Source organism: Scyliorhinus torazame, chromosome 10 (genome assembly GCF_047496885.1).
Source record: "Scyliorhinus torazame isolate Kashiwa2021f chromosome 10, sScyTor2.1, whole genome shotgun sequence".
Lineage (NCBI taxonomy): Eukaryota > Metazoa > Chordata > Chondrichthyes > Carcharhiniformes > Scyliorhinidae > Scyliorhinus > Scyliorhinus torazame.
This window is the reverse complement of record NC_092716.1, coordinates 3,327,587-3,341,646: the sequence shown is the minus strand read 5'-3', so window position 1 is coordinate 3,341,646 and position 14,060 is coordinate 3,327,587. Positions and strand designations below refer to the sequence as shown.

Sequence of the window (14,060 nt, the reverse complement as noted above, 5' to 3'; positions counted from 1 at the left end):
AATCAGCTTTGGTTTCTTGACACTCCCCGTCCGGAGTCATTTCAGGTTCACTTGAATCATCTGAGGTGTCTTGATGCTCCCCATCCGGAGTCAAAACGTTCAGGAATGCAGTTTTTTGTGGAGAGGCTCGAGTGGATGAGGTTTGAATTAACGTGGTGTCACTGGAGTGACTAGTAACCTCACTTTGATCGTCGAGTGCCTCTGTACATACTAGCTGAGGTCTGTCAGTCCCGCTGAAATGTTGCACATCTTGTATGGGAATTGTGAAGCCTTTGTCACTTGTCGCACATACAGTGGGTAGACCTTCAGTGTCTCCTTGTTGGTTAGATGAGCTGGGTAGACTGTCAGAGTCTTCTTCTGGTGGCTCAAATAATCTGGGTAGCCTGTCATAGTCGTCTTGCTGTGCACTTGAGCGTGGCAGACTTGCATCGTCTGCTGCTTGCTCAGATAAGGTTGCGAGACCTTCATGGTCTTGTTCATGCAAGGACTGCGCTTTGGAGTCTTGCGTTGCTTCCACCGTGGAGTCTGTCAACGAGCTCGCTGTGGAGGCTTGTATCGCTCTCTCTGTGGAGTCTGACATCGTTCCCTGTGTGGAGACGTGCAGTGGTCCCGCTGTGAAGTCTTTCCGTGTTCTCTGTGTGGATACGTGCAGTGGTCTCGCTGTGGAGTCTGTCATCACTTTCTGTGCGGAGTCGGGACTCTTCGTGGTGCGTGAACCACTGGTCTGGCATCAGGCCGCTCTCTGTGGGCTTGTACCGCTCTCTGTGGGCTTGTACCGCTCTCTGTGTGCTTGTACCGCTCTCTGTGGGCTTGTACCGCTCTCTGTGGGCTTGTACCGCTCTCTGTGGGCTTGTACCGCTCTCTGTCTCTTGGCGTCAGGCCGCTCTCTGTGGGCTTGTACCGCTCTCTGGCTCTTGGCGTCAGGCCGCTCTCTGTGGGCTTGTACCGCTCTCTGTCTCTTGGCGTCAGGCCGCTCTCTGTGGGCTTGTACCGCTCTCTGTCTCTTGGCGTCAGGCCGCTCTCTGTGGGCTTGTACCGCTCTCTGTCTCTTGGCGTCAGGCCGCTCTCTGTGGGATTGTACCGCTCTCTGTGGGCTTGTACCGCTCTCTGTCTCTTGGCGTCAGGCCGCTCTCTGTGGGATTGTACCGCTCTCTGTCTCTTGGCGTCAGGCCGCTCTCTGTGGGCTTGTACCGCTCTCTGTCTCTTGGCGTCAGGCCGCTCTCTGTGGGCTTGTACCGCTCTCTGGCTCTTGGCGTCAGGCCGCTCTCTGTGGGCTTGTACCGCTCTCTGGCTCTTGGCGTCAGGCCGCTCTCTGTGGGATTGTACCGCTCTCTGTGGGCTTGTACCGCTCTCTGTCTCTTGGCGTCAGGCCGCTCTCTGTGGGATTGTACCGCTCTCTGTCTCTTGGCGTCAGGCCGCTCTCTGTGGGCTTGTACCGCTCTCTGTCTCTTGGCGTCAGGCCGCTCTCTGTGGGCTTGTACCGCTCTCTGTCTCTTGGCGTCAGGCCCCTCTCTGTGGGATTGTACCGCTCTCTGTCTCTTGGCGTCAGGCCGCTCTCTGTGGGATTGTACCGCTCTCTGTGGGCTTGTACCGCTCTCTGTCTCTTGGCGTCAGGCCGCTCTCTGTGGGATTGTACCGCTCTCTGTCTCTTGGCGTCAGGCCGCTCTCTGTGGGCTTGTACCGCTCTCTGTCTCTTGGCGTCAGGCCGCTCTCTGTGGGCTTGTACCGCTCTCTGGCTCTTGGCGTCAGGCCGCTCTCTGTGGGCTTGTACCGCTCTCTGGCTCTTGGCGTCAGGCCGCTCTCTGTGGGATTGTACCGCTCTCTGTGGGCTTGTACCGCTCTCTGTCTCTTGGCGTCAGGCCGCTCTCTGTGGGATTGTACCGCTCTCTGTCTCTTGGCGTCAGGCCGCTCTCTGTGGGCTTGTACCGCTCTCTGTCTCTTGGCGTCAGGCCGCTCTCTGTGGGCTTGTACCGCTCTCTGTCTCTTGGCGTCAGGCCCCTCTCTGTGGGATTGTACCGCTCTCTGTCTCTTGGCGTCAGGCCACTCTCTGTGGGATTGTACCGCTCTCTGTCTCTTGGCGTCAGGCCCCTCTCTGAGGGCTTGTACCGCTCTCTGGCTCTTGGCGTCAGGCCGCTCTCTGTGGGATTGTACCGCTCTCTGTCTCTTGGCGTCAGGGCGCTCTGTGGGCTTGTAGCTCTCTCTGTCTCTTGGCGTCAGGCCCCTCTCTGTGGGCTTGTACCGCTCTCTGTCTCTTGGTGTCAGGCCGCTCTCTGTGAGATTGTACTGTCTCTGTCTCTTGGCGTCAGGCCGCTCTCTGTGGGCTTGTACCGCTCTCTGTCTGTTGGCGTCAGGCCGCAGCAGAATCCTGTACTCACGGGTCGGGATGTCGTCTATGCTGGGCTGAGGATCCTCAAATCCGAAGAACTCATCCATGTCTGTGTCAGATTCTTTAATGTACAACACATCTCGTTGCGGTTCGAATTTGGTACTGAGGTCGCCACATCCAATGATGAGCCATCTTCCGAGTCGTAATCTTCAAGGACCATATCATCTCTTAGGGCGGTGCTAACTGCTTGTTGCAGGGTTCTGCGGAGGCTACTCTCAGCTACTGGTCGAAGTTCAGGCATTGTGCTGTCGTTCCAGGTGAAAGAATTGTTTTCTGGCTTTAAATTTTCTTTCACTATTTTCGGGCGTTTCCCCTTTAAGTGTGCGTGGTCTGGGGCCTCTGATGTCATGATGCTTGTGACGTAGAGCGTAGGAATGGGTTCTGCATGCGCAGATCGCTTTTCCTGTACTGTGCGCTCTTTGCGCAACTGCGCATGCACAGCTTCTCGCACATGCGCAAAACACAGTTTTGCCGGTTCGCGTTGTCTGGGGAACTGCGCATGTGCGGCTCCTTTCTCAAGATGGCTGCCAATCAAAACTGCTGTTTGCTTCTGCTGCAAGCCTACCTGTGCCTCGTGGTGAGTCTCGGCGCCAGTTTTACCGATTTTCTTTGTGTTCACCTCGCAGTAGTTTTCAAACTTGTCCAGGACTTTCTGGAAGTCTCTCTCGTCCTGCCCTTTGGAGTACCTGAAGGAGTTGAAGATTTCTGTTGCACTTTCACCCACAATGGTGAGTAGAAGCTTTATCTTCTCAGCATCGGCCACGCCTTCTAGGTCGGATGCTACCATGTAAATCTCAAATCTCTGTTTGAATGCACGCCAGTTGGCACTGAGATTGCTGTGGTACCTGAGCTGCTGAGAAACCGGAATCTCGAACATCTTGCCTTGGTGCTGTTGCTGGTAGTCACGGGTCTGTTGAGTTGAACTATATAGATTCAACAGGCACTCACTGGTACCACGTTGTGTTCTGCTTCTTCATGTAGCATAAGCTGCTTCCTTGATGTGCACTCTGACAAAGGAAGGTTCAGACTGGGAGATAGGTTTAACACATTAATTGAACAGTTAACAATTCTCCTACTTGAGTTCGACCCTCCTGCTAATCTTGCTATAGTAACTCAGTCTAACTAACAAGTCTGCTCTAAGCCATGCGGTGGGTGTGATGCTCTGATCTGCCCCTGTCCTTCTCTCCAAGTGTCGTCTGTGGAAAGAGAAAGAGCATGTGTGCTCTGTCCTTTTATATGGGTTGCCCCCTTGTGGTAGCGTCACCTCTGGCTGTCTTGACTGCCCATTGGTCATGTCCTATTCTATGTGTTCATTAGCTGTATGTCTGCATGTCATAATGCCTCCGGTGCTCCCTCTAGTGTTGACTTAATCTTAGTGTATTTACATTAACCCCTTGTGTATTTACAGTGATGCAGATCACCACACCACCCAGGATTACTGGTGTCTCTGGGACATATAACTCTGTTTGGAGTGCTGTCCCCACCACACCCTGAGATTCACACTCAGCGTCAGGCGCCACATACATACATACCCAATATCTCCCTCCAGCACCATCCACTCACTCACTCTCAAAGTTGCTCTTATCCCCAATTCCGATTTACTCTTCATCTCATCCAACATCATAGATAGAATCATCGGATTTACAGAGCAGAAGGAGGCCATTTGGCTCATCGAGTCTGCACCAGCTCTGGGAGAGAGCACCCTACCCAAGCCCACACCTCCACCCTATCCCCACATGTTCACCCTTTCCCTGTAACCCCACCTACCCTTTTTTGGACTCTAGGGGCAATTTAGCATGGCCAATTCACCGAACAAGCACGTCTTTCTGGACTTGTGGGAGGAAACCGGAGCACCTGGAGGAAACCCATGATGACACGGGGAGAACGTGCAGACTCCGCACAGACAGTGACCCAAGCGGGAATTGAACCCGGGTCCCTGGAGCTGTGAAGCAATAGTGCTAACCACTGTGATACCGTGCTGCCCCATGGCAGCTTGAACAAGAAACTTTTTCTCTTCCATTTAGGTGTTAAGGAATGCAAGCTCAGCAATGCCAATGGAGGATGCTCCGCCCCTTCCTGCTCTCTGGATCCCATTCCTTCCTCCAATCCCAGCCCTTGCTGTGTCACCGTATCACCTGCCCTGCCCCTCTCTGAGGCTGAACAGTCTGTGCTCAGCAAAGGACTCAGTTTAATTACGTCCTCACCTCAATAAACCTCAGGCTTGGCACAATGCTGAACATTTTCTCCATCGCCTCCACCTCCATGCTCACTCCTTTGGGCAGGAGTCTTTCCTCCGTTCAACGGGTCCTTCCACCTGCCTCCAATATTCTCCCTCAACCTGGGCCCTGCCCTCTGACCTCCTACTGGCTCTTGACCTTTTCATTGAGAATTGTCAGCGCAACAGCGACTGTCTAAATCTCTCTTCCCTTCTCCCCCACTCTAACCTGGTTCCTTCTCAACTTTTGCTGCTCTCCGCTCTCTCAGGTCTAGCCCCGACTTTTTCATCAAACCCGCTGACAAGGGCGGGGCTGTTGTTGTCGGGCGTACTGACTTCAATCGCAGAGGCTGAGCACCAACTCTCAGACACTTCCTCCTGCCTCCCCCTGGACCTCCACTACCGGAAACCAATCCATTGTTTGCAAGACTGTCACTGACCACATCACCTCTGCAGATCTTCCCGCATCAGCTTCCAACCACATTGATCCCCAACTCCGCACAACCCATTTCTACCTTCTTCCCAAATTCCACAAACAGGAATTCCCTGGCAAGCCCATTGGTTCAGCCTGAACTTATTTGTTCCGATCTTGACTCCACCTCTCCTCTTGTCCAGTCTCTTCCCACACACCTACATTCACTTTTCCTTTGCTGCCCTACGTCATATCAACAATTCAAAGTTTCCCGGCCCAAACCTCCACCTCTTCACGATGGACATCTAATCCCTCTGTACCTCCATCCCCCTCGAGGAGGGTCTGAGGGCTCTCCACTTCTTCCTCGAGCTGAAGCTGAACAATCACCATCAACGCCACAGTTCTCCGCCTGACTGAACTGATTCTCTCACTCAACAATTTCCCCTTGAACTTGTTTCACTTCCTGTAAATAAAAGGTGTGACTATGGCGACCTGCATGGGTCCCAGTTTTTTTGCCTGTTTTATTTTAGGGTTATGTGGAACACTCTTGGTTCCAGTCTTACTCTGGCCCTCTCCTACAACTCTCTTCTGTTACATTGATGACTGTATCAGGGCGACTTCATGCTCTCGTCTTGACCTGGAAAAATTCATTGATTTTTCCTTCCAATTTCCACCCCTCTCTCTCCTTCACATGGTCCACCTCTGGCAATTCCCTTCCTTGACCTCCCCATCTCCATTTCCAATGATAGACTGACCATCAATTTTCATTACAAACCCACCGACTCCCACAGCTACCTTGACTACAGCTCCTCACAGTCTGCTCCCTGCAAGGACTCCATGCCATGCTCCCAGTTTCTCCTCCTCTGTCCCATCTGATTCCACCTTCAAAACTGCCGCTTCTGACATGTCTGCCTCGTTTCTCAACCGAGGTCCCACCTCCCCTGCTGGGAGTGCCCTACGGGCCAGCTGGGAGAGCCCTACGGGCCAGCTGGGAGTGGCCTACGGGCCAGCTGGGAGAGCCCTACGGGCCAGCTGGGAGTGGCCTACGGGCCAGCTGGGAGAGCCCTACGGGCCAGCTGGGAGTGGCCTACGGGCCAGCTGGGAGAGCCCTACGGGCTCAACATTCAGCTCGTGTGTGACCACAAGCAGATCATGACCGTGTGTGCACATTTCCCGGGGAGTGTGTATGACAGCTACATTCTGGGGTGGTACATGGAGATTGCACTACATGATGTAGTGATATTGTCACTGGGCTAGTAATCCAGAAACCCAGGATATTGCTCCGGGGACCCGGGTTCCAATCCCTCCGGGGCAGATGGTGAAATTTGAATTCAATAAAAATCTGGAATTAAAAGTCTAATGATGACCATGAAACCATTGTCGATTGTTGCAAAATCCCATCTGGTTCACTAATGTCCTTTCGGGAACGAGACCTGCCGCCTGTACCAGGTTTGGCTCCATGTCACTTCAAACCCACACAGCTCCGGGTTCCACATGTTCTGTATCAGGCTGGGGCCCAGCTGGGTCCTGGGATCCAGCAGCCCTCCGACTGCAGTCTAGCCTGGGGCTTCCTGCCTCCACCTGATGTACATCAGGACTGTGTCCACTAACATTTCCCACCGAGGTGTGTGTATCTGCGTTGGTGGAGGGTGGGGATGACAGCTGCGACGCCTCGATCGTGTCTTCCTCGGAGCTCCCCTCTGGGTGGTCTCATAGGAGGCGGGGGGACCACCCCGGGATGGGCCGCACCATTGGCTGGAGGTCCTGTGGGAGAATGGACATGTGGTCAGTGGGAGGGATGGGTCAGTCACTAAGGCAATAACAACTCACGTGTGACAGTCGATCTGGCTGCGGCCCGGTGGATCCTCACCTCAGCGCCGTGCGACAGCCTCCGCGTTGGTGATCGCTCTGTCCGCGGCCACTCCCATCATCACCAGGGCCCGCTCCACGTTGGTGGTGAGGATTCCGATGTCCAGCACCCCGCCGCCAGTCTGGACCCTCTCCCGGCGAGTGTGGGACAACATCTCCTGTAGGGACACAGAGGACACCGTTAGCCGCACGCGCAGTTCACAGTGATTGGGGGGGGGGGGGGTTGAAATTAGGGGGGTTGAAGGGAGGCTTGGGGGGGGGGTTCTCAGGTGGGGGCAGAAAGGTCTCGGGGGGAGGGAGGGGAGTGGTGCCAACTGACCCGTGCTGCCCGGTGGAGGTCGTTGACTTTCTGGCGGCACTGGAGGGCTGTCCTGGTGAAATTAAATGAAATGAAAATCGCTTATTGTCACAAGTAGGCTTCAAATGAAGTTACTGTGAAAAGCCCCTAGTCGCCACATTCCGGCGCCTGTTCGGGGAGGCTGGTACGGGAATTGAACCGTGCTGCTGGCCTGCCTTGGTCTGCTTTCAAAGCCAGCGATTTAGCCCTGTGCTAAACCAGCCCGATCACGATGCCCGAGCTAACGGCCGCTGCCATTTCATCCCAGGCTCACCCTCTGGAACCCTGGGGGGAACTGGACCTCCCTCCTGGCGTCAGCCACATCTAGGAGCCTCCCCAAGTCTGAGTCTCCAAACCTTGGGGCCGGGCGTCTCAACGCCATTATTGTGAACTGGCCGGGGCTGGCTGGGCAAGTGCAGTTTAAATGCTGCTTGACGTTGTTAGCGGGGGGGGGGCTGGCGAATTGGCTGGCGAACCTTCATTTGCGGAGAGAAGCCCGTGGGGCCTCGTTAAGTGGGCCAGTTAATGTTGAATGGCGTTGCCGGCCTCACCGTACCGAACGCCAGGAAGCTCGCGGCTGTTCCCGCTTTCTTCCACATTTAGAAATCTTCCCGGAGAATCAAGCCCTATTAAGCTGACCCTATTTCCAGTTCTCTCTCAGCTTTGACAAAGACTCATCCAAACTCGAAACGTTCGCTCCCTTCTCTCTCCACAGACGCTGCCAGACCTGCTGAGATTGTCCAGCATTTTCTGTTTGTGTTTTGATTCGAAATTACTTCATTGACGCCGCAGACGATAACGGGAGCTATGGAAATGCAAATTCTTTCATTCTGTTTTCCCTTGTGTTTTCTTGATGTTACGGAATAACTCTGAATGTTTTTAAAATCCTCCTGCCAGGAATATTCCTCGTGCCATTTTCATCTCCATTCCCCTGGTGACCTTTGTGTACGTATTCTCCAACGTGGCCTACATAACGGCGATGGACCCACAGGAGCTGCTGGACTCGGGAGCTGTAGCTGTGGTGAGTGAAGCTTCCCGCTTTGCCGGTTCTGCTGGAGTTTTCCCAGCAGATGGAGAGAGGGTCTATTCCAGTCCAGCATTCGGCCATGATGAGTTCCTCAAACACCAGTTGTCGTTTTGAATCTCCCTCACTCCCTGCAATGGTGACGGAACAGTTAATGGCCCTGAGAAAAATAATTCCTGCATTGCAAACTCAGCCACATTATGCTGAACCTTTGCAAAACTCTGGTTAGGTCACAACTGGGGTATTGTGTCCGGTTCAGCTTGCCACAACTTCAGGAAGAGTGTGAGGAACATTGAGGGGGAGATTTACCAGAATGGTCCCAGGAATGGGGGATTTGAGGTTGGAAAAGCTGGATTTCTCCTCCTTGGAGTGAAGGGGATTGAGGAGTGATTTGGCAGAGGTGTGCGCAAGCCTGACAGGTTTAGATAAGGTAGATAAAGGAAGGATGTTCCCATTGGCTGACGGTTTAAGGACTAGGGTAATCGCTGTCTCAGAGGGAGTGGAAATAAACAATAATCTCAAACAGAAATTGGATGAAGAGCGGAAGGAAAATAGCTGTTCGAGTGAGGGAATGGGACAGGCTGGATTGCTGTACAGTGGGCCAGCACGAACTCGATGCACTGAATGGCCTCCATCTCCACTATGACTATTTGAAGAAGAGCGGGCGGAGTTCTCCTTGGTGCCAATAACCTTCGTCCATCAACGTTTCTAAAATAAATAACTGCTGGCACTGCTGTTTGTGGGAGCTTGCTCTGTAACTACAAACGTCTCTGACTGCTCCCCAATAATTCCACTGGGTCTGAAGTGCTTTGGGAATTCGGAGGAAGTGAGGGGCGTGTGCATAAGTTCCAGAAAGATCCACACCCAGTCGATAAGGTTGAGTGAAAGGAAAAAGGTTCAATGCAACAGAACAAGATCAGCTACTCTACTGCAGGAGGCAGCACCCAGTTCATGGCCCTCCGGTTTGATAGCGGATGTAGGAGGGGTGTCCGTGGGGAGTGTGTCTTCCCCATCCCCCAGTCTGATACCTGACCTGTGACCCCAGGTTATGACTGTGCCATTGAGACGCTAATTACTTTTTTCTGTTTTCTCAGACGTTTGGGGAGAAGTTACTGGGGTCAATGCCGTGGGTGATGCCCTTGTCTGTGGTTCTCTCAACATTTGGAGGGATCAACGGGTATCTGTTCACCTCCTCCAGGTGAGAAACATCTCTTCCATTCAGGAATTAACTCACCCCCGGGAGCACTCACCCCTGACAACCCTCACTACCCACAGCCTCCCCACCCTCACTACCCACAGCCTCCCCACCCTCACTACCCACTCCCTCCCACCCTCACTACCCACAGCCTCCCCACCCTCACTACCCACTCCCTCCCCACCCTCACTACCCACTCCCTCCCCACCCTCACTACCCACTCCCTCCCACCCTCACTACCCACTCCCTCCCACCCTCACTACCCACTCCCTCCCACCCTCACTACCCACTCCCTCCCACCCTCACTACCCACTCCCTCCCACCCTCACTACCCACTCCCTCCCACCCTCACTACCCACTCCCTCCCACCCTCACTGCCCACTCCCTCCCACCCTCACTACCCACTCCCTCCCCACCCTCACTACCCACAGCCTCCCCACCCTCACTACCCACTCCCTCCCACCCTCACTACCCACAGCCTCCCCACCCTCACTACCCACTCCCTCCCACCCTCACTACCCACTCCCTCCCACCCTCACTGCCCACTCACTCCCCACCCTCACTACCCACTCCCTCCCACCCTCACTACCCACTCCGTCCCACCCTCACTGCCCACTCCCTCCCACCCTCACTACCCACTCCCTCCCCACCCTCACTACCCACAGCCTCCCCACCCTCACTACCCACTCCCTCCCACCCTCACTACCCACTCCCTCCCACCCTCACTACCCACTCCCTCCCCACCCTCACTCCCCACAGCCTCCCCACCCTCACTACCCACTCCCTCCCACCCTCACTAGCCACTCCCTCCCCACCCTCACTACCCACTCCCTCCCACCCTCACTACCCACTCCCTCCCACCCTCACTGCCCACTCCCTCCCACCCTCACTACCCACTCCCTCCCCACCCTCACTACCCACAGCCTCCCCACCCTCACTACCCACTCCCTCCCACCCTCACTACCCACTCCCTCCCACCCTCACTACCCACTCCCTCCCCACCCTCACTCCCCACAGCCTCCCCACCCTCACTACCCACAGCCTCCCCACCCTCACTACCCACTCCCTCCCCACCCTCACTACCCACTCCCTCCCCACCCCCACTACCCACAGCCTCCCCACCCTCACTACCCACAGCCTCCCCACCCTCACTACCCACTCCCTCCCCACCCTCACTACCCACTCCCTCCCACCCTCACTACCCACTCCCTCCCACCCTCACTAGCCACTCCCTCCCCACCCTCACTACCCACTCCCTCCCACACTCACTACCCACAGCCTCCCCACCCTCACTACCCACTCCCTCCCCACCCTCACTACCCACAGCCTCCCCACCCTCACTACCCATAGCCTCCACACCCTCACTACCCACTCCCTCCCCACCCTCACTACCCACTCCCTCCCACCCTCACTACCCACAGCCTCCCCACCCTCACTACCCACTCCCTCCCCACCCTCACTACCCACTCCCTCCCACCCTCACTACCCACAGCCTCCCCACCCTCACTACCCACTCCCTCCCCACCCTCACTACCCACTCCCTCCCACCCTCACTACCCACAGCCTCCACACCCTCACTACCCACTCCCTCCCCACCCTCACTACCCACTCCCTCCCACCCTCACTACCCACAGCCTCCCCACCCTCACTGCCCACTCCCTCCCACCCTCACTACCCACTCCCTCCCACCCTCACTACCCACAGCCTCCCCACCCTCACTGCCCACTCCCTCCCCACCCTCACTACCCACTCCCTCCCACCCTCACTACCCACTCCCTCCCCACCCTCACTACCCACTCCCTCCCATCCTCACTACCCACTCCCTCACTACCCACTCCCTCCCCACCCTCACTACCCACAGCCTCCCCACCCTCACTACCCACTCCCTCCCCACCCTCACTACCCACAGCCTCCCCACCCTCACTACCCACAGCCTCCCCACCCTCACTACCCACTCCCTCCCACCCTCACTACCCACAGCCTCCCCACCCTCACTACCCACTCTCTCCCACCCTCACTACCCACTCCCTCACACCCTCAATACCCACAGCCTCCCCACCCTCACTACCCACTCTCTCCCACCCTCACTACCCACAGCCCCCCCACCCTCACTACCCACTCCCTCCCACCCTCACTATCCCCTGCCACCCCAAGCCCTGCTATCCACTGCCTTCCAACCCTGCAGCACGGTAGCACAAGTGGATAGCACTGTTGCTTCACAGCTCCAGGTCCCAGGTTCGATTCCGGCTTGGGTCACTGTCTGTGCGGAGTCTACACGTTCTCCCCGTGTCTGCGTGGGTTTCCTCCGGGTGCTCCGGTTTCCTCCCACAGTCCAAAGATGTGCAGGTTAGGTGGATTGGCCATGATAAATTGCCCTTAGTGTCCAAAATTGCCCTTAGTGTTGGGTGGGGTGACTGGGTTATGGGGATAGGGTGGAGATGTTGACCTTGGGTAGGGGGCTCTTTCCAAGAGCTGGTGCAGACTCGATGGGCCGAATGGCCTCCTTCTGCACTGTAAATTCTATGACTCTATGACTGCCAACCCTCACTATCCACTGCCTTCCAACCTGCCAATCCCCGCTATCCACAGTTTCTCCACTTGGAGGCACCAGCCTACCAGAGCTGCCCTGACATCTCCAGGAATACAGCATGGGGTTCAACATGACCCCGTGAAGCTGCTCCACCATTTCAGATGGTAATAGCTGGGAGTGTTTGACGGGGACAGTGTAGAGGGAGATTTACTCTGTATCTAACCCCGTGCTGTACCTGTCCTGGGAGTGTTTGATGAGGACAGTGTAGAGGGAGCTTTACTCTGTATCTAACCCCGTGCTGTACCTGTCCTGGGAGTGTTTGATGAGGACAGTGTAGAGGGAGCTTTACTCTGTATCTAACCCCGTGCTGTACCTGTCCTGGGAGTGTTTGATGGGGACAGTGTAGAGGGAGATTTACTCTGTATCTAACCCCGTGCTGTACCTGTCCTGGGAGTGTTTGATGGGGATAGTGTAGAGGGAGCTTTACTCTGTATCTAACACTGTGCTGTACCTGTCCTGGGAGTGTTGATGGGGAGAGTGTAGAGGGAGCTTTACTCTGTATCTAACCCCGTGCTGTATCTGTCCTGGGAGTGTTTGATGGGGAGAGTGTAGAGGGAGCTTTACTCTGTATCTAACCCCGTGCTGTACCTGTCCTGGGAGTGTTTGATGGTGACAATGTAGAGGGAGCTTTACTCTGTGTCTAACCCCGTGCTGTACCTGTCCTGGGAGTGTTTGATGGGGACAGTGTAGAGGGAGCTTTACTCTGTATCTAACCCCATGCTGTACCTGTCCTGGGAGTGTTTGATGGGGACAGTGTAGAGGGAGCTTTACTCTGTATCTAACCCCGTGCTGTACCTGCCCTGGGAGTGTGTGATGGGGACAGTGTAGAGGGAGCTTTACTCTGTATCTAACCCTGTGCTGTACCTGTCCTGGGAGTGTTTGATGGGGACAGTGTAGAGGGAGCTTTACTCTGTATCTAACCCCGTGCTGTACCTGTCCTGGGAGTGTTTGATGGGGACAGTGTAGAGGGAGCTTTACTCTGTATCTAACCCCGTGCTGTACCTGTCCTGGGAGTGTTGATGGGGAGAGTGTCGAGGGAGCTTTACTCTGTATCTAACCCCGTGCTGTAACTGTCCTGGGAGTGTTTGGCAGGGACAGTGTAGAGGGAGCTTTACTCTGTATCTAACCCCGTGCTGTACCTGTCCTGGGGGTGTTTGATGGGGACAGTGTAGAGGGAGCTTTACTCTGTATCTAACCCCGTGCTGTACCTGCCCTGGGAGTGTGTGATGGGGACAGTGTAGAGGGAGCTTTACTCTGTATCTAACCCTGTGCTGTACCAGTCCTGGGAGTGTTTGATGGGGACAGTGTAGAGGGAGCTTTACTCTGTATCTAACCCCGTGCTGTACCTGTCCTGGGAGTGTTTGATGGGGACAGTGTAGAGGGAGCTTTACTCTGTATCTAACCCCGTGCTGTACCTGTCCTGGGAGTGTTTGATGGGGACAGTGTAGAGGGAGCTTTACTCTGTATCTAACCCTGTGCTGTACCAGTCCTGGGAGTGTTTGATGGGGACAGTGTAGAGGGAGCTTTACTCTGTATCTAACCCCGTGCTGTACCTGTCCTGGGAGTGTTTGATGGGGACAGTGTAGAGGGAGCTTTACTCTGTATCTAACCCCGTGCTGTACCTGTCCTGGGAGTGTTTGATGGGGACAGTGTTGAGGGAGCTTTACTCTGTATCTAACCCCGTGCTGTACCTGTCCTGGGAGTGTTTGGCAGGGACAGTGTAGAGGGAGCTTTACTCTGTATCTAACCCCATGCTGTACCTGTCCTGGGAGTATTTGGCAGGGACAGTGTAGAGGGAGCTTTACTCTTTATTCTTATTTTTAACTAGATTTGATGCTGTGTTCTTTCAAATTGGCTTTTGTTTTCAGACTGTGTTACGCAGGAGCTCGTGAAGGTCACTTGCCGAGTCTACTTGCGATGATCCACATGAAACGTTGCACTCCCATTCCAGCACTCCTATGCTCCGTAAGGAAGATTGAAATTCTGCTCACCATCCGTCACATCCACTGACACCAGCCAACTGACAGAATAA

General features: G+C 55.0%; 1 protein-coding gene across 1 annotated transcript in view; it reads left to right on the top strand.

Moving 5' to 3' along the window:
• Nucleotides 1-14,060, top strand: part of slc7a10a (solute carrier family 7 member 10a) — an 820,639-nt gene that overhangs the window by 784,063 nt on the left and 22,516 nt on the right. Inside the window, 3 exon segments of the mRNA XM_072517756.1 lie at nt 8,117-8,240; nt 9,338-9,441; nt 13,897-13,993. Of these exon segments, the coding sequence (XP_072373857.1) occupies nt 8,117-8,240; nt 9,338-9,441; nt 13,897-13,993 (325 nt within the window).